At 36.0% G+C, this 27,788-nt stretch overlaps 2 protein-coding genes and 1 long non-coding RNA gene across 3 annotated transcripts; 2 read left to right on the forward strand and 1 right to left on the reverse strand.

The window, feature by feature from the left end:
* Positions 1 to 5,829: 5,829 nt before the first annotated feature.
* Positions 5,830 to 11,063, forward strand: LOC125189743 (wall-associated receptor kinase-like 6). The gene is made up of 4 exons (XM_048086982.1): positions 5,830 to 6,403; positions 7,987 to 8,352; positions 9,142 to 9,318; positions 9,704 to 11,063. The coding sequence occupies exons 1-4, from the start codon at positions 5,830 to 5,832 to the stop codon at positions 10,873 to 10,875; spliced, it is 2,289 nt and encodes a 762-aa protein (XP_047942939.1). The 3' UTR covers positions 10,876 to 11,063.
* Positions 11,064 to 14,266: 3,203 nt separating this feature from the next.
* LOC125186516 lies at positions 14,267 to 15,407 on the reverse strand. The gene is made up of 2 exons (XR_007170459.1): positions 15,229 to 15,407; positions 14,267 to 14,448 (listed from the first exon to the last, which is right to left on the reverse strand). It is a non-coding gene; the product is annotated as an uncharacterized LOC125186516 (long non-coding RNA).
* Positions 15,408 to 23,920: 8,513 nt separating this feature from the next.
* Positions 23,921 to 27,788, forward strand: LOC125186635 (putative wall-associated receptor kinase-like 16). The gene is made up of 4 exons (XM_048083041.1): positions 23,921 to 24,236; positions 25,423 to 25,788; positions 26,142 to 26,318; positions 26,522 to 27,788. Exons 1-4 carry the CDS (start codon positions 24,026 to 24,028, stop codon positions 27,694 to 27,696), a joined length of 1,929 nt encoding a protein of 642 aa, XP_047938998.1. The 5' UTR covers positions 23,921 to 24,025; the 3' UTR covers positions 27,697 to 27,788.

The following is a 27,788-nucleotide window of genomic DNA, read 5'->3' on the forward strand; positions in this document are numbered from 1 at the left end:
TTTCAAAAGTTTTAGTTCAATTTAAAGTCCAAACTCCTTCAAAGGAAAGCTAGTATCTCGTCTTGTGATTGTTGGTGGTTCCGGGGTTATAAGATATAAATACTTGCCGAGCGTAATACAACCCAAAGAAGAAATACAAATAGGAAACTAAACTGAAACAAAGTTACAACGTAGAAAAATGAAACAATAAACCGTAGGAAAGATATTTAGCCGAGTCGAGGAGACCTCTTTCCGGAAGACGAGATACGCCCCGGTAGTGCTCTTTGGATTGACGTTTCATCCCCAAAGATAAAATGACTACCTCTCGTTCGATGCAGTACTGCAATCGAAACGAGCTCCGGCGAACAGGAATAAGGTGAGGGCAAAGCTTCAACAAAAGAAACTATGCAGAGAGAAGAGAGAGCTTATGATGCTTGTGAATGATTTCTAGTATTCATTGTTATTCCAGAATGCACAAATGACTAGCCTATTTATAGGCTCCATCCACCTGCAGGGGTCAACAGCCTTGATGGCTATCATCATGGAGAGTCTGTAACCGACGGGGGTTACAAAACGTTAGGGATTTTGAATCCCGGATGTATCTAGACATGTACATCCCTGAAGTGAGTTTGACTTGATCAGGTCTGCACTCAGCCTGATCAGTTCACTGGTTTATGCCAGCTCCAGCCTGATCACCTCGCTAGTCTTTGCTAGCTTGATCAGGTCACCTGGACTCTCTGCCAACTTGATCAGGGCATTGGACTCCGCCAGCCTGATCAGGGCAGTTCTCCAACTTGGTCAGGTCGTTGGTCCAGAAAGTAATACCTTGGCGCCCAAGAGCCCAAAGACCATCCAAAGACCAAGATCCAAGATCCAAGTCAACGGACGCGACGTGGCTCGGCTTGGCACGGCAAGGCGGGCGGGCGGCGCCGACGCACGCGTGTGGGCTTTTCGACCCAACTTGATCCCATCTAACTTAAACATGTACCTCTCGATTCCCATGAATAAGAATAAAACAAAATGTTAGCCAAACACCTGGATTGTAAATCATCTATCTTCAAAATTATCTCTTAAAAAAAAGCTTACGGGTTGCATCGCAAAGTGAAGCTTAAACCCATTGAACAACAAAGTAGAAAAAAAGAGAGAGAAAAATGGCGTTGGTGGGCTTTATAGACTACAACTTAAATTCAATCGAAAACATCGAAATAATATAAGCATTAAACTGAGATCGGCAAATTTTGATTTCCATTATAAAATGATGATAATGTTCATATTGATTTACGCTTAATTCGTAGCTAATTAAATACTTACAACTGTAAAGTCATTATAAAATTAATTATTTTCATTCGTGGAATTAATTGCTCAATTTTCTAGATGGTATCGACTATTATCCAATTTTCTGTCGTTTCGAAGAGGAGTAGGCCTGCTTAACCGGTTCTCTGGTTCTCGGGTACCCGGTACCGGAACCGGAACCGGCCGGGTAATTGAGGAACCGGGAACCGGAAAAACCGGTTTCGGTTCCGGTTCCGGTTCTTATGCTTTCGAAAATTTCGATTCCGGTTCTACCCGGAACCGACTGGTTCTTACCCGGAACCGAATAATATATATCAATTTTAGAGATTATAAAATTAAAATATAAATTAAAATATTAAACTAAGGATATTTCATTTGTTTTATTATTCTTAAAATATTTTTGATTATCCTATTAGCAAAAGTGATTTCTGCCTTTGCAAAACGAAAGTACTATTACTTTTTGTGATCAATCTTCAATCTTTCGCACCATTTGTTGATTCGCTCCTATTATAATAACTCAAAAATAATTGATTTTTTTAAAAAATAACTCATAATTAATTAAGATTTTTTTATTAAAATAATCAAGTTTAAAGTGAATGATTAAATGTATTAATATATCGATTTTTTTCTAAAATCAAAATAGAGTAATTAAAATTTTGGTCTTTTGAATATTATTGCCTTATTAGAATATTAGTTGTATAGTCGTATTTTGTTGTGCATAGATTTTAATTTTTAGTGTTAGATTTTTTAGTAATTTATTAAATTATTGTTTTAGGTATTTAAATATTGGTTGATGCATATTGTTATCTTGTTGATTTGCATTTTTTTATGTTTATTTGAACTTTTAGGTATTAACTATTTTAGGTATTTATTGAATTATAGTTTTTAGGTATTGGAAAATTGGATGATGAATATTGTTATTTTATTGATTTGTATTTATTTGAATTTTTCGGTATTAATTGTTATTTTCTATATGTTGAATTATTTTAAAAAAAAACTACAAATCGGTTCCGGTTCGGAACCGGAACCGACCGGTTCTTACCCGACCGGTTCGGAACCGGAATCGGCCGGATCCGATTCCGGTTCTGGTTCCCAAATTTATGAAAATTTGTAACCGGGTACCCGGTCAACCGGACCGGATAGAACCGGAACCGGCCGAATAAGCAGGCCTAAAGAGGAGTATTGTAACTGCTGTCATAAATCATGATCGTTTATACTGTATAGTAATACTAGTACATTATAAGTTAACGCATATAAAAGCATAAAGCATTATTAGATCGTTTAATTAATTGATAAAAGTGTTAAAAAGTAAATCCATGCAGCTTGGACGACCATTAAATATTAGTTTAATAATAAAAAAAAGAGGTCAGTTTGTTATATACTGCGGTTAAGTTTAAACTAATCTACACTTGAAATATAATATAAGTTTACTTCCTCCGTCCTATAAAAATATTGATATTTAAGAAGACACAAAAATTAATGCAATAAAAGATAAAAAGAAAATATAATTATATTATTATTAATAGAGAATGTGGCAGAAAAGAAAATGACAAAAAATAAAAAAGTATTTTTATTTAATATTTCAAAATAAAAAATATCCTTATTTTTATAGTATTGATAATTAGTCTAACAAATTATTACAATTAGTACATCGACATCCTGGCACCATATAATGACAGCATTCCAACTTTGAACTGATCAATGGATTCACCAAGTCAAGAGATCCATTCCGCATTTATAAATGTATTTTGACTCGATCATGGGATACACCTGGTCAAGAGGTCCATACCACATTTATGATTTCTCTCTCACAATCATCATAACTCTCAAATTAATATAGTTTTACTTCCACGTACGGTCCACAAATAACCTATATGTAATATAATAAAATTATTTTCATATCAAATATTTATATAAATAAGTGATTTATAATTATTTATTAAATATTTTCAATATAAAAAATTTATGTAAATTGATTAAAATCTAAAATCATAATAAAATTACTGAAATAAGAAAAATTAAAAAATAATACCCTTCGTCTCACTTTAGCAGCCCAGTGTTCGATTGTATTCTGTCCCACAATAGAAGTCCACAATAGAATCTTCCATAAATAGTAATAGAGGCCACTAACTTCATTTCAATTACATTTTATTATAAAACTAATACTCCGCCCGTTTCTGAAAGTTGTCACTTATTTTCATTTTCGTCCGTCCCTAAAAAAATTTTCACCTTTCACTTTAAAATTTTTGCTAGTGGATCCCACATTCCACTAACTCATTCGCATTCACATTTTATTATAAAACTAATATATACAAGTAGGATCCACATGTCATTAATTTTTTCAACCTACTTTTTATTACATTTCTAATAACTCGTGTCGGGTCAAATAGCGACAAATTATTAGGGGCGGAGGTAGTAGTAATATGACCCACTTTCCACTATTTTTTTTCACCAACTTTCCTTTACATTTCTTATAACCCGTGCACAACTCAACTAAGATTGCTAAAATGAGATAAAGCCAAGAGGGAGTACAAAATTACATAAAATAAGAAAAATGAATTACTTCCTCCATCCCACGATAAGAGAGACACTTCATTTAAACACAAGTTTTAGGAAAACAATATTAAATAGTTAAAGTGTAGAGAGAATAAAGTAAGACAAATAATAAAATACAATAGACTCTTCTGTACTTTAATATTTGTCTTGTTTTCTTCTCTCTACTTTAACTATATAGGCATTCACACTAGTACCCTTAAACTCGCCCTATAAATTCGTCTATCCTTTCCCCCTTGTAACATCAACATTTCATCTTCCATCCATATCACATGCAATAGCGCTTTAAATTCTTCCATAAAAAATCCGCACATTTTCACAAAACATACTTAATTTTGAAAAAAAGTTACAAAGAAAAAATACACAGAAAAAAAAAACTAGTAGAATAAACAAATAAACCAGATCAATTGAATCCCAATTGTTTGGTAAGGTTGTTGATGAGTTGCTGGTGGAATTTTCTCTCTTCCTCGCCCTGGGTCACGAAGAGTAACCTAACGGTGTCCAACACGTCCTCTGCAACGATGCCTAGACCAAGCCATCGAGGGTCGGGTCTTTGTGTAGCGGCGTTGAGGTTTGTTGCTCGATTGCCTTTGCCTTTCCCTTCCTCTTGGCCGCTTAACGTCAGTGGGACGACTCTTTGTGTGCCAAACTCTCTTCCATAGGAAAGTTCAAGTCCATCGTATTGCCCGGTCATTGTTGGTGTAGCTGCCGCCAGCGCTGAGCTTTGTCCTCTTCGAACAACTAAGCTTGTACCCCACTTGGAATTTGGGTAAATCCTTGACGAGGTAGACGTCGTAGAAGTTGAACCTGGAAAATATACCATGGGAGACGTCTTCATGGCCTTGTCCTGAATATCTCTATTATTGTGTTTGCAAAAATTTTCCCATCTGTGTTCTGTCTGTCTTCGTAAAGGGCAATATGATCTTCTCAATTGCGAAGTTGATCTCTATTGGTCATACAAGCGGAAAAACTTGCAATCCATTGCAAAGTTCAACATTTTCGGATTGTACTCTTGTAGGTGTATTGTAATAATTTTGATATGTGTCTTGTTCATCTTGTACTATCATATTATGCATTATAACACAAGCCATCATAATTTTTTCCATCAAAATCTTGCCCCAGACAAGACGTGGCCTTTGAAGAAATCTGAAACGGGCTTGTATGACTCCAAATACTCGTTCAACATCTTTCCTGAGAGACTCTTGATATATATGACTGGAACTACTTTTAGCTTAAGGTATCTCCCGAATATGTACGGGGTTAAGTAGTCAGTGACAAGTTAAAATTATTGATCCCCAAACATTAATCGCCAATGAAAAGATGCTTTTGCTCTTTAACTAGTAAACTATAAAAGCAAGAATTTAAGAAAATAAGCAAATAACTATTGTTTAACAAGACAAAAAGAAATAGGATTTTGGATCCGATAACAACAAGAGATGTAAACTCACTCAATGCATGCATATGCTACCTATAATTATCTCTAAGCTTACTAGGGAATCACTTAATTAGACTAGGCCTCTCGAGTGCACCCAATCCGTGGATTAGTTTCGATTACCGGAGTCTCCTCCTAATACGTATAATTTAACTCCAAAGCCCCTAAGATTCATACCCTCTCTTAATCATTCCTTCTTTCAGATGTGAATTGATCACGAGCTGTTGGTCAATTCTTCCCCCTTAAATATGTTTTAATTACTATTAATTAAAAAAAAACCAAAATATTAACTAGGCACTTGAATTATAAAAGTACAACTAAACCAACAAAATAAGACATAGGTAGGGAATAGGTAAACCAGTATAATTTGTGGGACACTAGTATGGACCACCTCTATTTATAATGGGACACCGCTCTGGACAACGACCACCTATATTATTAAAATACTTTATAGAAGACTGCAGTTGAAAAATTGGTGAAGATCAATTAACTCTTCGTTACTATAGTACTTACCACTATGGCACTATATATATTTGAAGCAAGCAAGTCTAAACTGATTGTTTAGAATAAGCATGGTTTGTCAAGTCTCTCTCCTCCCTCTTGCAATAATCTTAGTCCTCCTTCCATCACAACCGACACTTTCCAATTCAATCAGCCGGCCCGGCTGCCCCGATCGGTGTGGAAATTTACCGATACCATTCCCGTTCGGAGTCGGGTCGGATTGCTCTTTAGATTCGTCATTCAACATAAGTTGCGATAATCTTTCCAATCCTCCCAAAGCGCTCCTCATTAGTGTTCGGAGTGGTACAGAGCTGATTGAAATAAAGGAATTTCAAGTTCGGATTAATTTAGCCAACCTGGTTTGGTCTTGCTACACCCAAACTGGAATAGATGGGCTGGATGCGGGGTTTATAGTGAATTACGATATTAGTGGAGGAGGTCAATACACGTTCTCGGATGGGAACCGGGTTATTGCTATCGGCTGCGACGACGCTGTGGCGTTCAACGGAGAAGCCAGCGGCCGGAAATTCGCCGGCGGGTGCACAGCTGTTTGTGACAGCAATAATGGTTCAGCTGCGATTTGTCCAAATAGTAGTGATGCCAATGAGCTCGGTAGCGGCTGTTGCCAGACGCCTATTCCTAAAGGTAAATCGTCTCTCTTAGAATCGAGAAACAATGTCGCTATCATACGCCCTCCGCCCCTTTGCATGATTCATCCCGTATTAATTATCCCATTTTATTTTTAACCATTTTTTTAGTGGACTCCATGTTCCTAATTCATTTTCATTCAATTTATTACGCCCTCTCTCCAAAAAAATATTTTGTCTGTTCCTTAAAAATAGAAACTCTTTCTTTTTCTAAAATTTTCTATTTTAGGAAAGTTTTTTTTCTCTAATAAGGTGAGAACTTTTTTTCCATATACACACTTTTCTTTTGACCCCCCTCTTACCTAATCAATTTTGCATTAAAACCTGTGTTTTTTAAAAGTTCCTATTTTTTGGGGACGGAGGGAGTAGTTCCATACTTCCATTTATAAATGACACGAGTTTTAATGAAAAAATTGATAAAGTAAAAAGGAAGAAGAAAAAAGTAGGTAAAGTAAGAAATAGGGGTGTCGAAACGGGTAGCGGGTATTGGGTACCCGCACACCCGACCCGATACCCGTCGGGTATTGGGTACCCGCTACCCGATGAAAACGGGTAATGGGTCGGGATCGGGTAATCATATTTTGGATTTTGGGATACCCGATAATCCCGAAAATTACCCGATTAGTTTGATATTTTGTAATTTTTAATATTAATAGTATAATTTTTAAATTATCTCGATCAGTGACTCACATTCAACATATAACTTTTTTCTTTTTTCCTCTATTAAGAATAAATCGTGATTTTCAACATACAATTACCAATATTATATACTACTATACATTAGCATAAGTAGTTTATTAATGTAAACGGTAGCATATGCTACACACACATATTCAATATACATACAGTTGCCTATACAAATACTTATTAAATTATAAATTTTCGATGCTTAATGATTTGTGGATTTATTTTATGTGTTTTTAGCATGCATAAAAATACTTACATTATCATGGATGGCGATCAACAAGTTTGGAATATACAAATAATAAAAAAATGATTTACAAAAAAATCGGGTCGGGTCGGGTACCCGCCGTGTCGGGTGCGGGATACCCGACTCGGGTATCGGGTAATACCCGACACAATGCGGGGCGAGTATCGGGACAACAATTTCGGCTGAAATCGGGTGCGGGTACCCGCGGGTACCCGTTTCAACACCCCTAGTAAGAAATATGGAGATAAAGTAAGTAAAGTATGACAAAGAAGAGAACAAATGAACAAGTGATTAAAGTATGAAACAGAAAATTTTCATTTTTAGAAATGAGACTAGTTTTGGTTGACATTCTAAAATGGAAAAATGAAACTTCCCTCAATCTACCAATACAAGACCAATTTGTCGAACACGGATTTTAGGAAATGTAGTATAAAATGAGAGGAAAAAGTTAGTGGAAGATATCCTGTTTTTATATATTAGTTTTCGAGTAAAATGTGAGTGAAACAAAGTTAATGAAATGTGGGGTCAATTACTAAAAGTAGTAACAAAGCAAATGAGACGCGACGGAGGGAGTAGTTTATTTTACGTAGAAAAAATGTACTAGTATTTGGTAAGTTTTATTGTGCAATGATGATAAAATGTAAGTGCAGGAACAACTATAGTTTCACTAACATTAGCAGATCTACACCAAAAGTGGGGGCGAGACAGAAAGCTTTTCAACTGCAGCTACGCCTTTCTAGGAGAAAAGGGCGACATAGATCGACGCCTCACCCAACTGACTGATTCAAAGTCTTTACGAGGAGAGAGTAAGAATTGGTTTGGGAATTATACGCCGCGAGTGGTGCTGGATTGGAGAATCGGAGGCGAGAGTTGCAGCCGCGCAAATCAAAGTCGTTCAACTTACGTGTGTGCAGAGAATAGTGAATGTGTTGATTTTGGTTCTGATGTTGGTGGCTACAATTGCCGCTGCTTACGAGGATATCAAGGCAACCCTTACCTCTCCCCTGGATGTCTAGGTTGGTGCATCATTTTTCGCCCATAAGAACTATATAATCAAAAATAAAGTGAAACATGTTGCATGAGTCGTGTATTTTTGATTATATAAATACACAATTCATACAACATGTTTCACCTTTATTTCATATTATAACAAAAAGTTTGAATATTAATAAATCATATAAAAAGTTTCATTTGTATTTCATTTTATAACAATCCATTATATTTATTTTCGATCTCACTAACTCTTTGTTCATGTGGGGTACAAAATATTTCTTCATTGTTTCATATCGATACAAAATTTTTTATTGATACAAAAAATTTAATCATTGCTTTATGTTTTGTAAGCCACGTAGATAGGTAATGACATTAAAAAACATATAGCATAATATATTAAATTGAAACACAAATGAAAATTTAGACGATCGGGCCTCAAATGACGTAAGCTCCATCTGTTGTAGCAATTGATAAACAATTAGGGTCCATTTATTAGGGTAGATAACTCCAATCCATGATAAATAAGGTAATTATCTAACCTAAAATATGCGTTCTTATTATATTTTATCTTTATCTCAACTTTTCTATTAAACAGTGTAAAAATAGACTTACAGAATCCACCTACAAAATTTACATACCTAGTAGCATTATTATTCTTGCCATAAAAATGCATCGTACAAATAATAATGATAATGATAAGCTTCACGTTCTTGTAAAATAAATATATGTGATTGTCATTATGCTTGTGATAAAAATACTTCGTATGTATATATCTATTAGTACTCTATTTTATATGTTTGATTCTGTGGCAGATATTGATGAATGTTCAAATCATACACTAAACCCATGCGATTCAAATTCAATTTGCGCAAACACTCCTGGCTCTGTTAATTGCACGTGTCGAAAAGGATATCATGGTGATGGATTGTCCAACGGTAAGGGCTGCACTCGGGAGCCACCTTCAGAAATGATCATCAAATTATTAATAGGTAAAATTTCATTCAGTCCCCCTTTCTTAATTTTAGTTTTAATCATATATTATCTATATTATATGTGCAACCGAGAATGCTAACAATGAAACAAAATACAATAAATTAAAAACGTTGGATTTATATAATCAATAAATATATATATATATAGAGTCTCATTATCCACAAATCCACTCTTAAAGACCGAACCACCGAACCCTACCAAATTAGGGCTTTTAGATCTAGTTTTTTATGGATAAGATACATAAATTTATAAATTATTTTCGCCTTCATCACGAGCCTATTTTAATTTATCCGAAGGTAAATAAGTCATACTAACATGTTACGAAGATTTATATATATATATATATATATATATTTTGTCTGAAATTGACGAGTATCTCAGGTCTGGCCTGTGGGTTGGGATTTCTGTTACTCTTGCCAATTTGTTTTTGGTTGCACAAGGAGCTGAAGAAGCGAGAGACTAGAAGGCGCAAAGAAAATCTCTTCCAAAGCCTTCTCTTACAACATCAAACAAATGAAGATACATTTGGAAGAACCAAGCTTTTTCTAGCAAAGGAGCTAGAGAAAGCTACGGATAACTTCAACGAAAATCGAATTCTTGGAAGAGGAGGGCAAGGTGTAGTCTACAAAGGAATGCTATCCAATGGTACAATTGTAGCAATCAAAAAACTGAAGGAGGTTGATGAGAATCAAGTGGAGCAATTCATAAACGAGGTTGTGATATTATCACAAATCAATCATAGGAATGTCGTCAAATTGTTGGGTTGTTGCTTGGCGTTTGAGGTTCCTCTCCTCGTATACGAGTATGTGCCTAATGGGACACTTTTTGATCTCATTCATCAAACAGAACTTCCAATCTCGTGGAACATGCGCATAAAAATCGCGACAGATATAGCAGGTGCGGTGGCTTACTTACATTTTGCATCATCAGTCCCCATCTATCACAGAGACATCAAGTCCACAAACATCCTTATGGATGAAAAGTATGTTGTCAAAGTATCGGATTTCGGAACATCCAAATTTGTTGCAGTAGACCAAACTCACCTGACCACGCTGGTGAAAGGTACATTCGGATATTTAGATCCAGAGTATTTCCAGACGAGCCAATATACAGACAAGAGCGATGTTTATAGCTTTGGAGTAATTCTTGTCGAGCTTCTGACAGGACAACGGGCCATATCTTTAGATGTATCACAAGAAAGAAATCTTGCAACACGATTTCTTGCATGTATGGAAGCAGACAATCTTGATGCCATAATAGATTCCCAAGTTTCCAAGCAAGCTAAGAAAGAAGAGGTGATTGCAGTTGCAAGGCTTGCAAAAAGGTGCTTGAACATCACAGGGAGAATGAGGCCAAACATGAAGGAAGTAGCTAGAGAATTGGAAAGTTTGACTATATCTCAACTGTCTGCAAATGTTACACCTGAAATCGAAGAAGCAACCATGTACGAAGCAAAGTCAGTTTTGGTTCCAAACATTGATTACACTTGGACAAGTGGTGACAGTGTCTCCTCATCATCAGATGCACATCCTCTAATGTCCACAAAATTTTAACCTTATGTGTTTTAAACTTATTGTTCAATTTCTTGAATCTGTGCCAATAAAATTGACATTTGACACTATATGTAACATGTATGTAAATATATTTGGACTCACCATTTGTTTTTGTGAGGAGAAGCAGGACAGCACATACCATAATGCTGTGCACTAAAAAAAGAAGAGAATGAACTCTTTTCTCCTAATCTTATTCCAACATGGCTTTGAAATCTTCTTCAAGTGCTTTGTTTATGTATATCTGGAAATCGAATGATTCCTTGATTTGAGGGTTAAATGTTCCTGAATTTAAACAGTTTAATGTCATTGTTATTGATATACGTTTTCTTTTTTGAGATGTTAGAACACATACATGAAATCAAGTAATTGTTATAAAATATAAATCCATGCCTAAGTGTAAGGTAGTCATCCACTTAGGAAGAAACACCTGCCCAACAAAACATAAATTAATCACTGAAACTTAAAATATTTAGCTAGAAATATCATGGTAAGTGGTGAAAAAATAAATGTAAAAAGAAAATAAATATCTTACAATCCAGAGAAGAAGAGGCGAGCAGCTCCAGAAATGCAAATGTCTATGGCCAAACGAGGTCTCTCTAGCAAATCTGAATCTATCTGGATCTACACCAGAGTTTTGGTACTCAACTCAAATGTATAGATACTAAAGTAATTATGCTTAATTTCACAATGAATTTAATCTTTTCAATAATACTCACCATTATAGACTATAGCATTGGTACTCAACTGTCTTTATTTATCCTCCCATTGCCTCATCTGCTGAAAATAATTTTTCAATAAATTGAAAATCAATACCCCTATAATTTTCAAAGTATACAATGATGTAAACACACCTATAAACCTAAATTGTTACTACAACCTCTATGGCAAATCCTCAACGTTACATTTGTTTAAAAGAATTCCCAACTTCGTGTAACAAAATTAAACTACAGACCAATAAATTACAACCCCAAATAATTAATAGTAATAATAGTACTATATTACTCCTAGTATAAAGTTTTAAATGTCACGTTCGCTTATCGTGTGACGTTTGGTGCTATTTTATTAAGACTAGGCTAAATATTTCTGTCACGTAAGAAATTTCGAATAGATCGTTGATATACTTTCTCAATCTTTTAAAAATTAATAAAATATAAGAATGAAAAACTTAAAAAAAAATAAAATTGTGGGACATACCCAAATAAAATAACTAAAAAATAAGGAGTACAATTTTCGAGAGAGTTTAGCTATTTAAAGAAAGATAGATGATATGGAGAGACCGTATCAGTGGCGAGTGGCGACGAAGCGTGATTGCCGGAAGTATTCCGCCCAACTAGGGTTGGTGGCGGCTGCTTGTGCGTAAAGTAAAGAAACGAAAATAAGGAATTTCTGTTGTATTGATTCTTGAGGTTTCAATATACAGAATTCCTATTTATACTAAGGACTCTAGGTTTGGTTCGACTCGATCATTTCGGAAAAAAACCAATAAGAAAATTCGAAACGGAGCTTATAATTTACTTGACTCAAAAGTTCCAAATTATATAGTTCAAAAATAATGTAAAACAATAATTAAAGCAATAAAGTGTAGCTAATAATAAATCTAGTGTGAAACATAATCTCGAACCATGCCGGCTTCCCTTCTTTGTCCCAACGGCCACCCGGGCTCTTCCATCTCGTCCTTGCTGCTCTGCTCTGCCTCCGACGGATCAGGTATATCGTTCGTGCTAGTCTCCAGCGGGTCCTCCCCGACTGGTGCAGCCTCCGATGGACGAGGAGTTGTACTCGTATCAATAAATGTCATTTCATGTGTCAATGTACAAAGATCGATCTTTATTAGAAGGCTAATTACTTAATTTAGTACCAACAAAACATAATAAATATATAAACGAGCAAAGGAATCACCCGGTCAATAGGTCCATACCACATTTATGAAACGCTTTTTGACCCCGAACAAGGGATTCACCCGGTCAAGACACCCATATTACATTTATTCACGTTCCACTATATTTTTTTACCAACTTGCCTTTCAGTGTGGATCACCTCATCCTTTACCTACAACATCTTCTACTCCACCCCTCACAAACATAAGTAATGGGCCCACCATCATATTTTATGTTTGTGAGGGGTGGAGTAGGAGATGTTGTAGAAAAAGTATGAGGTTACATTTCTTAAATCTTGTACCGAACTCAAATTAGACTCTTAAAGTGAGACAGAGGGAGCACTTTATTTCTTCCTCATAGTCTTACATAATTCTCAAATTATTACAGATACTTATGACCTCTTTGAAAAAAATACAATCAAACAAAAAATAAAATTAATTATGACTTTTAATTACAAGTAATAATAACAATTGAACAAGGCGTGCGTTAAAATGACAACACCTCTTAAAATAACACTATACCACCATTCCTAGCCAATCATTTATGCACGTGGACGAGTAATAAGCTGTTACATGACAATAAAAGAAAATGCTCAAGTGCAAAAATCTCGGCCAACAATATACAACAATGTATACAACAATTTTTTCTCGGCCAGCAATATCCAACACGCTATACAGCAATCTATATCGTTTATAATATTGTTGTGTAGCGTTTATAATATTGCTGGATATATGGTGTCACGATGTCACTTTAATAGTTATCATTTTAACACGAACCATTAAACAAGTCCATATAGAAATAAGTATGTTTATACACAATCCCCATAGATAACGTGGTGTAGAACAAACTTCCATCTTTATGTTATTGGTTGTTAATTCAAGGGAGTGTCGAAATTGGGTTTTCTTTTCACCTACTAGTTCTTTTGGTTTATACATAAACTTCTATATTGTCGTGATATTTCCTCAATTGATTTTCCGCCCAAATTAAATTGAGATAGATAAATTTTAATTTGATGTCATAATATATATTGTCGTCATAACTCAAAAGACATTGCCAAAAGATAAGTTCACACGGTTTAGCCAAGCGAGCCAAAGTATGAGTTCTTATGAATTAAAAAAAAAAAGTGTATATTCTTATGGTAACTTAAAATACGAATAAAATATTTTTTTATTAAATATATTATTATTTAATTTTTTATTTGCTTATACTTTTAAATATATCTCTTACTTTGTTATTCTATTTCCAAATTTCATGTTAATTTTAGATTGCAAAAGAATTAAAAGGTTACAAAATATATTACAATTGCATGCTTATTCAAACGTTGACACAAAATGGGAGAGGATCCCCTGCTGTGGTAGAAATACAGCAGGAACGGCTGTGCCAACTTGTAACACCCCCTTTCCGAACGACAACCGCCCGGCTAGGAGATGTCACAATTCTGATACCGTAAAACCCGATAAATTTAAAATCCATTTTTACCAGGCACATCAAAAGAATATTCATAGCAAAACACATTAAGTCTAATTCTGGTTTTTAGATAATTTACAATATAGCTGAATCTAATATACAAAAGTTAGATACACATATTCTCTAGCCTGACAAAATAGATTTATAACCAAAAGATGATAAATGATACAGATAGCACACGCAGTGTTGAGGCAGACAAAACAACGAGAGGGATCCAGAACTTAGCAACCTGCACTATACTCACCATTAATTCCCAATTCAAATAAAAACAATATGCCGTAGCAGTAATTTTTAAGACCCCTATGCTTGTTAAGCCAATCACTAATCACCTAATATAATTAATATTTATCATTAATAACCTTTTAATCATCAACACTGTCATACATTGTCATTTACCATCAACAACTATATATTGTTCGATCTCAAATAGTAAGTACTTGAACAATCTACTCACGATAACCCATATGAGGGTGCCAATAACCCGCATAGGGGTGACGATAACCCACACAGGGGTGACGATAACCCATATAGGGTACCATTAACCCATATGAGGGTGCCAGTAACCCGTGTAGGGTGAATAATCTTCACATACAGTCATGCATACCAAAGAGCAATCATATAACGTCGACTATATCTCAAGAAATCGATCAGTTACATGCATAATCATATATATTCATAACAAACCATCTTATCATAATTTGAGTATTAATCGCAATATTTATCACACAAGCATAAATCCTATACATGTTTTCGGCCATCTATCATTTTTGTCCACAATTTCTATTTACTTTTATTTTCTTGCTAGTTCTATAACTAATTCGTCAATTAGAGCAGTATTCACCGAACTCAAGAGGTGTGTTCGTCTTTTTATTTAAAGGCTTTGTAGTTTTCTTCATTTTTATCACCAAGTCTACAAATAGGGCTCTAATGAACAGGGCAGTTAATTTCCTTACCTTGTTTCTTTTGCTATAACCGAACAAGGAGACAAATCCTTGAGCTTGAAACTTACCTCTAATGGTGACTTAAGAGAAAGGAAGAGGAAATAAGGGCTCGTGTGGGTTGGGGATAAACCGCAGTTACTAGCAGCAATTGCTCGAAGGATGGTGAGTGAGAGGATGAGGACTGAAATCGAAAGCTGGAAGAAGACTTCGAGAAGCTATTCCTCCTCCCCCTCCCTTTCCCCCCTGCTCCCCAAGATGAAGAGGTTTTTTTTTCTTCTCATTATTATTTATTTTAGGAAACACAAAAAATATCATCACCTTCTAGAGGATACACGATCTCCCCACAACTTTCTCCTATATTCTTTGTTTTAATTCATTAATTATTTCCTTTAACCAATACTAATATCCCTATACTTAGGGAAAAGAATCGATACTGCATTTGATTGTTTCTCGTAAGTTTAGTAATATCAATTCTAATTGCTCATATAAATTCCCAAGCTAATTTAATATATTTAATATATTATATATATTCCTTTATCTCTAAGTCCATAGCAATTCAAATTATTTAATTTAATTCCATGCTATTTTTCATAAAATATTTATCCTAATCAGTTATTGAGTTAATGCATAAAAAGAAAGATTAAATCACTCATTCTCTTATCCGAAAAAAATAATATTCTTCTAGGCCTATTTTTGGGATGTTACACAATTAAACGGCACCGTTTGGATCAATTACTACACCCTTTTTCATTATCTATTAATCTATTTAGCTACGGTACTTACCTTTTCATTTACTAACTTGTACAACTTTACTCTTTCCAAATAGCTTCAACATGATTTTGGTGGTTTACGTTGGATAATAATTTTATTCAAATAATGATTAATTATAACTATTCATTACAATTTATGAATTATTTAATTTACTATTTAATATTATGATAAATTAATGTATTATTAATAAATTATTATTTAACACTCGATAGAGTTGTGATAGCAATTGGAGGTTACCAAATTCGAAAAGTCATTTATATATATTAAATTTTATTAATCTAAATCACTAATGTTACACTAAAAAATAATTGAAACTCCCATTGTATTATTGTTTAACTAATTTTTAGTGTAATATTGTTGAGAGTTAATAACTTAAGGTATTTTTTGGGACTTCTTATTGATTTTATAGAAAATTGAAATATAAAATTATATAACTATTTTAATTTTTCTTAGTTGTGCCACATTGCTAAAAATAGAAATTAATATGAAAAAAAATCAAATATAATAAAACAACAATACAACTTTTGTCTCTTGATAGAGTGATGTTATTATATCTGGAGTGTTAAAACATGTTAATGTATAAAAAATGATACTATGATTTTTTTCATATCATATTTTTTATTTATTTATTTTGTTATATTAGTTCCAATTTCACCATTATGGAACAATAGAGAAAATTGAAATGTTATATTCAATTATTCGAGTTTCAAAATTATGGAAATGGCCAATATTTATCCCTGAATTCAAAAATAAAATGAGTTTTCAAATTTGATAAATTTTTAGTCAAAAATAAATTAGAATTGTAAAAGCAGTATTCAATATATAGATATTACATTTATGTAATACTCGATTTAAGTTAAAATAATTTTAAGTGATAAAATTTATTTACTAGTAAAAGTCAGTGCCGTTTAATTGGCACAGCAGCCGTTTAATTGGCACAGCAGCCGTGCTGTGGTGCGACCATAGCAGGGGATCCTTACCCCACTAAATGTCAGATTCACAATCTCCACGTATTACTCAACTCACGTCATGGTCACATCACAAAATTATGACATTGAATCCTCTACCATGCTCCTCTCCATTGCAATGGGCTGCTTATATTTTATATTCCCTTTTACTCGCAATAATCACTCTTATTAGAGCATTTACATCCGTGCTCTTATCTAAAAGTATGGTGGTGGGCCCGGACCCATTTTTACTCCTTATTCTTAGCTAAGAGCACAACACCCACATCCGTGCTCTTAGCTAAGGACAAGCTCAAGGGTCCCATTATTCTATTATTCAATTTAAATATTCCAATTATTAAAAACATTTCAAAATTATAAAAATACATTTAAAAATAAAAAATTACATAATTAAAATCATAAAAAATAAAAATTGCATAATTAAAATACTAAAAAATAAAAATACATAATTAAAATCCTAGAAAATAAAAAATACATAATTAAAATCCTACAAATTAAAAATTACACACGTGGAAGACTAGTCCTCTATCCCCAATTGCCTCTTGAGACCCCGGATCATTTGCTCATGTGTTGCAAGTTGATCCGGAGTCATCCGAGACGTATCGTTCATATAGAGTTGACTCAAGATGGCCCATAACGTGTTGTTCGGGGGTGGAGGAGGCACAAAGGGAGCGGGGGCGGCGGGGGCGGATGGAGTCGAGGCGCGACGGCGGGGGCGATTGGCCGCCGCCTTCTTCCTTCCTTGCCAACGGGAACTGCTCGGGCCAGCGTCGGGGCTACCCAAGTTAGCTCCGGAAAGCTGGGTAGCCACATCATCGGAGGCGCCGTCGGATAGGGCAACCGACCTGGACCGTTTGCTGGAGGAGGATGCTACTATGCCGCCCATATACTTCGGATGTTGGCGGTCCTCCTGCCAACAATCGAGGTACTTGAACAGTTTGAATTCCTCCCGTTGGTATGCCGCCAAGGCGGCAGTGATGATGTCGAGCTTGTTCGTGTCGCTCCCCCCCGACCGCTCTTCCTGGAGGTAAATCCCCTGGAACTTCCTGATTGCCTCGTTGCATCTAAACATGCAATTGCGAACCATACTATCATTGCGATAGATGGTTCCCGCCGGCCGGGTTTCATTGTAGAGGCGAGTGATGCGCCACCAATACGTATCTCCGGTTTGGTTCGTGCCGACGTCCGGATCTTCGGAGACTGCCAAGTATGCTTTGAACATCGCCATCATCTCATCCGGAGTGTATGGGATGCGGGTGCCACGAACAGGAGGAGTAGGAACAGAAGTAGGAGTAGGAGTAGAGCTGCTGCTCCCTCTCGATCGGGGTTCGGGTGCCCACCCGAACCCGGGGGCGTTAGGTCGTGCAACGGGTAAGGACGGTAGCCACCCGGAGCTTGCGAACCTTGGGTTTGAGGAGGGGCCGTAAATTGGGTTTCCGGACTATATCCGGCCTCGGAGTCGAACCAATCGTGGTTCCAACCGCGATTGCCGGAGGGGTGATCCCCGGAGCCGGACATTGTGTAGTGTGGTGGGAATTTAGTTGAGAGAGTATGAGGAAAAAGATGAGAGAATGTAGATGATGATAGAATAGATAATAGATGAGAATGTGATTTTTTTTGTGTTGGAGTAGGGGTATTTATAGATGAAAATGTGAATTTTGGGGAATTTTTTTTTTAAAATAAATTGAAAGTGGGTAGAAAACGGATATATTTTTTTGGGAAGTGGAAGAATATTTTTTTTTATTTAAAAACATTCTTTAAAATAAATTTCAAATTTTTTTAAAATTAAAAATAAAAAAACGAAATTGCCAACGGCTATGCCGTTGGCCAATCAGAAGCTGCCACGTAATGGTGCTCAGCGGCACGGACGGACGAGGCTCAGCGGCGGACGGACAGCTATGTGCTCAGCGGCACGGACGGACGAGCACCGTCCCTGCTACCGCTGCGGATGCTCTTATAACTATAGATTTTAAGAAAGGTAAAAAAAATCCACTTTTTTATATTAATTTTATAATAAAATGTGAGTGAAGTGAATTAGTGGAATATGAGACCTACTTACCATTTATGATAAAAATGAAGTGTGACAATTATTATAAGACGGATTTTAATTGATAAAAGTGACAATTATTACGGAACGGAGAGGGTAATAAATAAAAATACTATTTCAATTTAAAAATTTATAAATTAAATATTAAACCGTATGGAACAATAGCCCCCATAGAGAAAAGAAGCATCGTAGGAGATCCGAATCCGAATTATATACTCCCTCCGTCCCAGATAATTCGACCCAGTATTCCATTTCGGGCCGTCCCACATAATTTGTCCCACTTCACTTTTACCATTTTTGGTAGTGGACCCCATATTCCACTAACTCATTCCTACTCACATTCTATTATAAAACTAATACTTTAAAAGTAGGACCCACATCCCATTAACTTTTTCAACTCACTTTCCATTAGGTTTCTTAAAATCCGTTCCGGGTCAAAGTGTCCCAAATTATCTGGGACTGAGGGAGTAATACTTTCACCTACAAACTTCTGTCTCCATGTATGTCTCAATAACAATTTCAATATTTTAATTATATCACATATAAAAATATTTATTTATTATGTAATATTCTCTTATTCCAACTAAGTTGAGTACAAAATTTTTAGGCACAGAGATTAATAAATAGTGTTGAATTAATTAAATGAAAATTATGTAAAATAACATAGAGGAAAATAGTAGGAGAGATAAGAGAGAGTAACTAGGTAATGGAATAAAGTAAGAATGATCCGATATTTTTTTATCAAAAGAATAAATGACTCAACAATGTTAAGACATCCCAACGAGGAATATGACTCAATTTAGTTGGGACGGGGAGAGTACTCCGTACTTCTATATTATAATTACTACTCCCTTCGTTCTATCATAATAAAAGTGTTTCATTTTCTGTACTCATTTTAGAAATATAATACTCCCTTCGTCTTAATTAAGATGAAACACTTTCTTTTTAGTTTATCCCAACAAAAATGATCCAATTCTATTTTTGGTTGCTTTCTATGTCCGATTAATATACCTAACCACTTATTTCTTTTTCCTATTAAACATTCAAATCTCTTTCTCTCTTCATTTAATACTTATACCCATTCTTTCTTTTTTCAATTAACCATATTAATCATGTTAACCAACAACTCCTAAAATCTTGTCGACTAAGAAGTGTATAATCATAAACAGGTGAATGGAGTAATAAATAATTAATTAAAGTGCAGAAAAAATAAAATAAGAGAAAATAATGCTCCTTCTGTTACTTGTTAATAGAGACATTTCTTTTCGGTACAGAATTTAATAATAGTGTATTAAATGAATAATGGAAAAAGTAAGAGAGACTAAAATAAGAAAAATGAAGAGAGAATAAATTAAAAAAGAAGAATTACTTTTTATTAAAAATAGAATTTACTTAATTAACTTGAAATTTTCCAAAATAAAAAATAACTCTATAAATATAGAACGGAAATAAAAAATAACTATAAATATAGAACGGAAGAAATATTATATAAGATCATCATAAACAAATAGATGTAATTGAAGAGTATTTTGTAAAAAACTGGTGTGACCATCTTTATTAATATCAAATAATGGGACACCTAATTTATGATTAAAATTGGTGGACGGATTTGAAAAATCAAGTGCTACGTATATTGTACAATCCCCTAGGCCCTACTTTTACACGAATCGTAGACTAATTGTTAAGGATGACTATAATTTGTCAACTCTGCCTCCTTCCTCTAGCTCTAATCTTGCTCCTCCTTCCACCGCAACTGATGTGAATCTGGGTATTCATAATCATAGGATGCAACGACATCGAGGGCTATGGGTTGATTGGGGTCCGAAAAGAAGGTGGAGATATGGCAAGGAGCCAAGCCAGATTCGGAGGTCTGTTCAAATCCCAATCTGCCTACTGAGACGGTATCCAAATTCTGATCCAAGACCACCATCATCTTCATCGTCGAAATACCTTCGCGTGGGTACCTCACACGCCCCAAACAGAGTTCGGATGAGAGAGTTATGATCGTTTTAAGAAAGCCGCGCAATGTAGAAAGAAACACGCGGGCGGGTGTTTTGCCAACCCCAAAACACCCGGTCGGTTTTTTTTGCCGATAAATCAGTTTTTGTCCAGAGACTTCACCCGATCGGGTGAAATGAGCCGTGGGAAACACCCGGTCGGGTGTTTTGCCCGAAATGTGACTTTTTGTCCAAGACTTGTTTTGTTTTGCTTCTTTTTAACTCCTAGTATAAATACTCTTGCTAGGGTTCTTTTCAATGAGCTTTTGAATATTTGTAAGAGACCATTTCTCCATATTTGAGAGCTCACCTTCTTCATCTTTTGAAGACTTATCAAATTCCTTCGGGTTGCATTCGATCTTTTGCCGGGCTAAGGTTGATTGTAAAGGTATGCTTGCTAGTTCTTGTGTTGCTAGTTTGTGGAGCCATTAGGTGTTTGTATGTGAAAGTGCCTTTGGGATTTCTTTCTTGTTCTTCACCTAAATCATAACACTAATCCATCCCTTATCCTTTTATCCTTTTTTCTTGTTCCATTTCTTGGTTTATCTTGTTTATTTGTTGGGTTTATTTACAAGAATAAGTCCGGGGCAAATTTATGAGTCAATCTAGAAGATTCACATTATTCGGTATCAAGAGCCATTGGTTCTTGTTCTTGTAAGCAAAAAAAAAAAAAAAAAAAAAAAAAAAAAAGAGTGAAATTGTTAGAAAATTGTCAAAAAAAAAAGAGATCTCAAATCCTATCCATGGGCTTTAGCTATAAATTGATATATGTGTTCTTGGGTATGTCAATTTGATTGTCGGAAAGTTGTAGGCCGAAATCACATCAATTGTTGGGTCTATTGTTGTTGGGTAAAATTGTGCACACAAAGTGTTTGTTAATTTGTCCCATTGGCGTAGCTCCCTACTTTCACTATTCTTGTGGCTTCTTGGACTAATTTTCACTTGCCTAGTTGTGTATCTTGTTTGTACTTTTTGTGCAACCCTTGAGATTACATCATCGAGAGCAAGTGAGAGAGAGTATCTAGCCACTAAATCTCTAAGCCTTCCGAGAGACATTGGGTGTGAGTTTGGGGAATTGGGGACATACCTTTGTGGGTTGGGAAGTGAGCTCATCACTAAAATCTCCATTCTTGGGTGTGTGCGTTGTTTGTGTCACTAACAAAAGGGATGTGTCCCTAGTCCTTTTTATCTTCTTTGTAGGTACCCGAAAATGCCACCACATACGAGGAATTCTAGGCACAATTCGCCTAGAAGGGAGGATGGGGACGACATCGCGTCCACATCCGACGACACCCTCAAAGAGATGTTTTCCTCAATCATGAAGGAGATGCACGAGGTGCGGGGTATTGTGAATGCTATGCAAGGAGGATTTACGGCATATCATGAGGATATAAGTCACCTTAGAGATAAAGTTAGGCATAACCATTCCATGACACCTAGTGACCAAGAGAAACATGGTAGGAGTGGCTACAAGTCAAGGTACCATGATGATGGACTTAATAAAGGGAGTAGAAGGGAACAAGCTCCAAAGTTCCATGGAGAGTCTCACTCTAGGTGGATGAGGGATCGTGATCGTCATAAGGTGCATGAGTGGTTAATGGGGGAGGAAGTCTCAAGTAACGCAAGGATGAGCTCAAGCCCTCGACATGGTGGTGGAGACACAAGCCGAAGAAGCATCCCACCAAAGAAGGTGAACCTATCTCATCCTAGCTATCACACGAAGGTTTCGTCGTGGTTGTCATCCAACTTCACCACTTCAAAGGGCTTGATTCAAAATAAGTGTGACGATAAAGAGCGTGTCAAGCATATGGTGGATTTTGTTGACGATGGCGATGAAGAGCAATGTGATGATGAAATGGAGTCCATGGCTATACATGAAGAAGATGCCCACCCAACTTTCAATGATGTCGAGTCTAGCATTGTGGAAGCCGAGGACGAGTGTGAGCCATTGAATGCCCTTCAAATCTTGAACAACGAACCAAAGCCACATGAGGTTGATAATGGGAATAAGCACTTGAGAGGGAATCGAGAGAAAGAGAAAAAGCTAGAAAATGAGAGCATGCTTCAAAAGCTAATAGAGTGTGAGAAAAGGCGAAAATGTGAGACGCAAAAGCCAAGAGAGAGTGGTGGGGGTGAGTGTGAATCCACGCTTTTAAGAGAGAAAAACCACAAGCATGTGAGAAAAAAAAGTTGCTTGTTAGATTCTAAGATTAACCTTGGGAGGGCTCTAAATCATCCTATGCCTTTTGCCCTTGGTGAGGAGAACGACCCTTATTTCACTAACCCTTTTAACATGTCTTTTCTCTTTGATGGCTTTTTGAAACATGAATTAGAAGGATTGGAATGTGAACCTCGAGTTGTGGATGTACCGAGTAACTTCTTACCGGTTATAAACTCGTGGAAGAAATGTCAAGATGAATCACGAGCATCATGTTGACAACCTTGATTCTTTATGTGGCATGATTCCTTTAAAACTTCAAGAAAATGATCTTAAGATGGGGTGGCAAATTTTTTCTTTTGTAAATTGATTTTTAAAAGTGATGGTGAAAGTTGGTTCGTTGAATGATTTGGGAATATCTCCCCTTTTTTAGTGAAATGTCTTTTTGGGTTCCGGGGAAATCAACCTCTTGCATGATACTATGATATTTGATTTGGACTTTTCGATTTTGTGGGGGTCTTGATCGGGATTTGAGGACAAATCCTTAAAAGGGGGGGATGATGTGAATCGGGGGTCCGGGGGAAAGGGTCGAAGGGAATTTTAGGAAAATCCTTTCACAAAGAAGGAGAGGATGATGTAATCTGGGTATTCATAATCATAGGATCAACGACATGAGGAAAAGGGTTGATTGGGGTTTGAAAAAAAAGGTTGGGGATATAAGGAGCGAAACCCATTCGGGGGGCGTTCAAATCCCCAAACTGCCCCAGCCCTCATTCAACATAAGTTGCGATAGTCTCGTCAATCCTCCAAAAGCTTACCTCACTAGATTGGGCCTGATTGAAATAAAAGCATTTCAAGTTCGGATTGATTTAGGAAACCTGAACTGGGATAGATTGGCTGGATGGAGGGTTTTATGTGAGTTACCAAATGAGCGGTCAATGCACGTTCTCCGACGGGAACCGCGTCATCGCAATCGGCTGCGACGACGCTGTGGCGGTCACCGGAAAGGACAGCGGCCGGAATTTCGCAGGTGGCTGCACGACTTTTTGTCATAGCCGTGATTTGGCTCCGATTTGCCCGGATGGTAGTGATGCCAATGACCTCGGTAGCGGCTGTTGTCAGACGCCAATTCCTAGAGGTAATCCGCCCAATCGCCTCTCTTTAAATTTCAACTTTTTTTAATGTATATCTTTGACTTACTTTATTTAGCGTGAAAAATGAAAATACAAGTTTTATGTTCCAAGTGAAAAAAAAGGTTACCGTTTTGTTGTTGATTGATCAAGTTCAATAATCAATCTTTAAACCTTCCTAATCTGACTCACTGAATGATAATCCTCAAATTAACTATCTAAACATATCAAAATTGTTGATCAGTTCTTGTGGTCCTGCACAATAGCTGGATCCTTTCCATACATGTGGTGTTGTTACAGTGCAGCTGGTGTTGGGTGAATCTCGTGGACCAATAGATTGCACACTCATCACTGCCAGCACCAACATTCTCTTTCTCCGTGGTCATAGCTTTAGATCAAGTTTATTTTTGAGTCACTCTTAAACTGATTAGGATTAGCTTCGTCCCAGTGTAAGTGACACTATATCCTTTGTGCACATATTTTGGGTCTCCTATAAATTATTCTCTCTTCACTTTTATTACTCCCTCAGGTCTAACTCAAGATGTTTATATTTTTTAGTGGCACAAGATATTAGAAGAAGTTGATAAGTGGAGTAAATAGAAATAGAAAAAGTAGTTGAATATATAATGAAGAGAGAGAGATTTATTTCCAAATATAAAAAATGGACATGTTGAGTGTGACAAATTACAAAAGAAAGGTAGACATCTTGAATAGAACGGAGAAAGTATCATTTTCCTTAAACACTCGCGAAAATGATGTGATATTGGTTAGTAACCCAACAATTAAATATAATAAAATAATTTCATTAATATATAAAGATTAAATTGGAAATACTAGGTTAATTGTATTTTTATAGCTTAAATTCTGCTTTATTATTTATCTAGTCTGAATTTCAACTTTTTTAATGTATAACTGACTTTTACTGTGCAATAATGATAACATCTAGTAGGACTAGTATTATACATTTATACTCCTTCTGTTCTAACGAAGATGACATTTTCCTTGGGTGGCACTAGATTTTGTGCAACTTTATTCTGTGTGTTAAGTGAAGAGAGTAAATGGAATAAAGTAGACATAAAAAGAATTTCTATTTTTAGTAATGAGTCATCTTTGTTGGGACAAATCGGAAAGGAAATTGTGTCATCATCGGTGGGCCGAAGGGAGTAAGTAACTAAGTTTTCTAACTAACTGCAGGCACAACTAACCTTGTTGTCAACTTAAGTGATCTACACCAAAACTGGGGGCGAGACAGAAAGCTTTTCAACTACAGCTACGCCTTTCTAGGCGAAAAGGGCATCATCGATCCACGCCTCATACAACTGAATAATTCAACAACTTTACGAGGCGAGAGTAAGAATTGGTTCGGTAACTATACGCCGCCAGTGGCACTGGATTGGAGAATCGGGGCTGAGAATTGCAGTCGCGCACAGCAGAGTCGTTCAACTTACGTGTGTTCAGATAATAGTGAATGTCTTGATTTTGATTCTAACGTTGTCGGGTACCATTGCCGTTGCTTACAAGGATATCAAGGAAACCCTTACCTCCCCAATGGATATCTAGGTTGGTGCATCATTTCAATTAATACTTAGTGTACTTACTTAGTAGCATTATTATGATTCTCATAAAAGTACATCCTACAAACAATGAGAATGATTAAGCGTTACTATGCTATGCTAAGAAATAATCAAAGTATAACTAATCATAACTAGAGAGCACAAATTTAGTTCATTATAAGAGCGATTTAATTCACTATATAGTGAACTAAATCACTCTTATAATGAACTAAATTCATATTCTCGAGTTATGAATTTAAGTAGTGGTTCCTTATATCACTACTCTTACTATGTTATGCTTGTGAGAAAGATGCATCGTATGCATAGCTATTTTATATATATGATTGGTTTCTGTGGCAGATATTGATGAATGTTCAAATCATACACTTAACCCATGCGATTCAAATTCAATTTGCACAAACACTCCTGGCTCTGTTAATTGCACGTGTCGAAAAGGATATCATGGTGATGGATTGACCAATGGTAGGGGCTGCATTCGGGTGCCACCTTCTGAAATGATCATCAAATTGTTAATAGGTAAAATTTCATTCAGTCCCCCTATCTTGATTTTAGTTTTAAGCATATACTTTATTATCTACTCCATATTACATATCCGGACGAGAATGCCATTAATAAAATGAAATACAATGAATTAGAAACATTGGAATGATAGTAGTAATAAATATATAGATGATCAGTTTCATGTTATTTTCTGAAATTGACGAGTACCCCATTCCAAGGTCTGGCATGTGGGTTGGGATTTCTGTTACTCTTGCCAATTTGTTTTTGGTTGCACAAGGAGCTGAAGAAGCGAGAGAGTAGAAGGCGCAAAGAAAATCTCTTCCAAAGCCTTCTCTTACAACATCAAACAAATGAAGATACATTTGGAAGAACCAAGCTTTTTCTAGCAAAGGAGCTAGAGAAAGCTACCGATAACTTCAACGAAAATCGAATTCTAGGAAGAGGAGGGCAAGGTGTAGTCTACAAAGGAATGCTATCCAATGGTACAATTGTAGCAATCAAGAAATTGAAGGAGGTTGATGAGAATCAAGTGGAGCAATTCATAAACGAGGTTGTGATATTATCACAAATCAGTCATAGGAATATCGTCAAATTGTTGGGTTGTTGCTTGGCGTTTGAGGTTCCTCTCCTCGTATACGAGTATGGGCCTAATGGGACACTATTTGATCTCATTCATCAAACAGAACTTCCAATCTCGTGGAACATGCGAATAAAAATCGCGACAGATATAGCAGGTGCGGTGGCTTACTTACATTTTGCATCATCTGTCCCCATCTATCACAGAGACATCAAGTCCACGAACATCCTTATGGATGAAAAGTATGTTGTCAAAGTATCGGATTTCGGAACATCCAAATTTGTTTCAGTAGACCAAACTCACCTGACCACGCTGGTTAAAGGCACATTCGGATATTTAGATCCAGAGTATTTCCAGACGAGCCAATACACTGACAAGAGCGACGTTTATAGCTTTGGAGTAATTCTTGTCGAGCTTCTAACAGGACAACGGGCCATATCGTTAGATGAATCACAAGAAGATAGAAATCTAGCAACACGATTTCTTACATGTATGGAAGCAAACAATCTTGATGCCATAATAGATAACCAAGTTTCCAAGCAAGCAAAGAAAGAAGAGGTGATTGCTGCTGCAAGGCTTGCAAAAAGGTGCTTGAACATCATAGGGAGAATGAGGCCAAACATGAAGGAAGTAGCTAGAGAATTGGAAAGTTTGTCTATGTCTCAAGTGTCTGCAAATGTTACACATGAAACTGAAGAAGCAACCATGTATGAAGCAAAGTCAGTTTTGGTTCCAAATATGGATTACACTTGGACAAGTGGTGACAGTGTCGCCTCATCATCAGATGCTCATCCACTAATGTCTACAAAATTCTAAACTTATGTCTTTTCTATTGCTCTTGTAATACCTTTAGTTATAACTAAACTTTCGCATATTACAAATATAATTACACTTTTACGTGCTACAAA

Source organism: Salvia hispanica, chromosome 5 (assembly GCF_023119035.1).
Source record: "Salvia hispanica cultivar TCC Black 2014 chromosome 5, UniMelb_Shisp_WGS_1.0, whole genome shotgun sequence".
NCBI lineage: Eukaryota > Viridiplantae > Streptophyta > Magnoliopsida > Lamiales > Lamiaceae > Salvia > Salvia hispanica.

What these genes read in the sequence shown, in the direction of transcription:
- LOC125189743 (XM_048086982.1), top strand. Translation starts at nt 5,830, where the DNA reads ATGGTTTGTCAAGTCTCTCTCCTCCCTCTTGCAATAATCTTAGTCCTC. An exon ending in CCAGACGCCTATTCCTAAAG is followed by an intron (nt 6,404 to 7,986) that starts GTAAATCGTCTC and finishes ATGTAAGTGCAG; the next exon opens with GAACAACTATAGTTTCACTA. An exon ending in CCTCTCCCCTGGATGTCTAG is followed by an intron (nt 8,353 to 9,141) that starts GTTGGTGCATCA and finishes ATTCTGTGGCAG; the next exon opens with ATATTGATGAATGTTCAAAT.
- LOC125186635 (XM_048083041.1), top strand. Translation starts at nt 24,026, where the DNA reads ATGAGCGGTCAATGCACGTTCTCCGACGGGAACCGCGTCATCGCAATC. An exon ending in TCAGACGCCAATTCCTAGAG is followed by an intron (nt 24,237 to 25,422) that starts GTAATCCGCCCA and finishes AACTAACTGCAG; the next exon opens with GCACAACTAACCTTGTTGTC. An exon ending in GATCATCAAATTGTTAATAG is followed by an intron (nt 26,319 to 26,521) that starts GTAAAATTTCAT and finishes CCCCATTCCAAG; the next exon opens with GTCTGGCATGTGGGTTGGGA.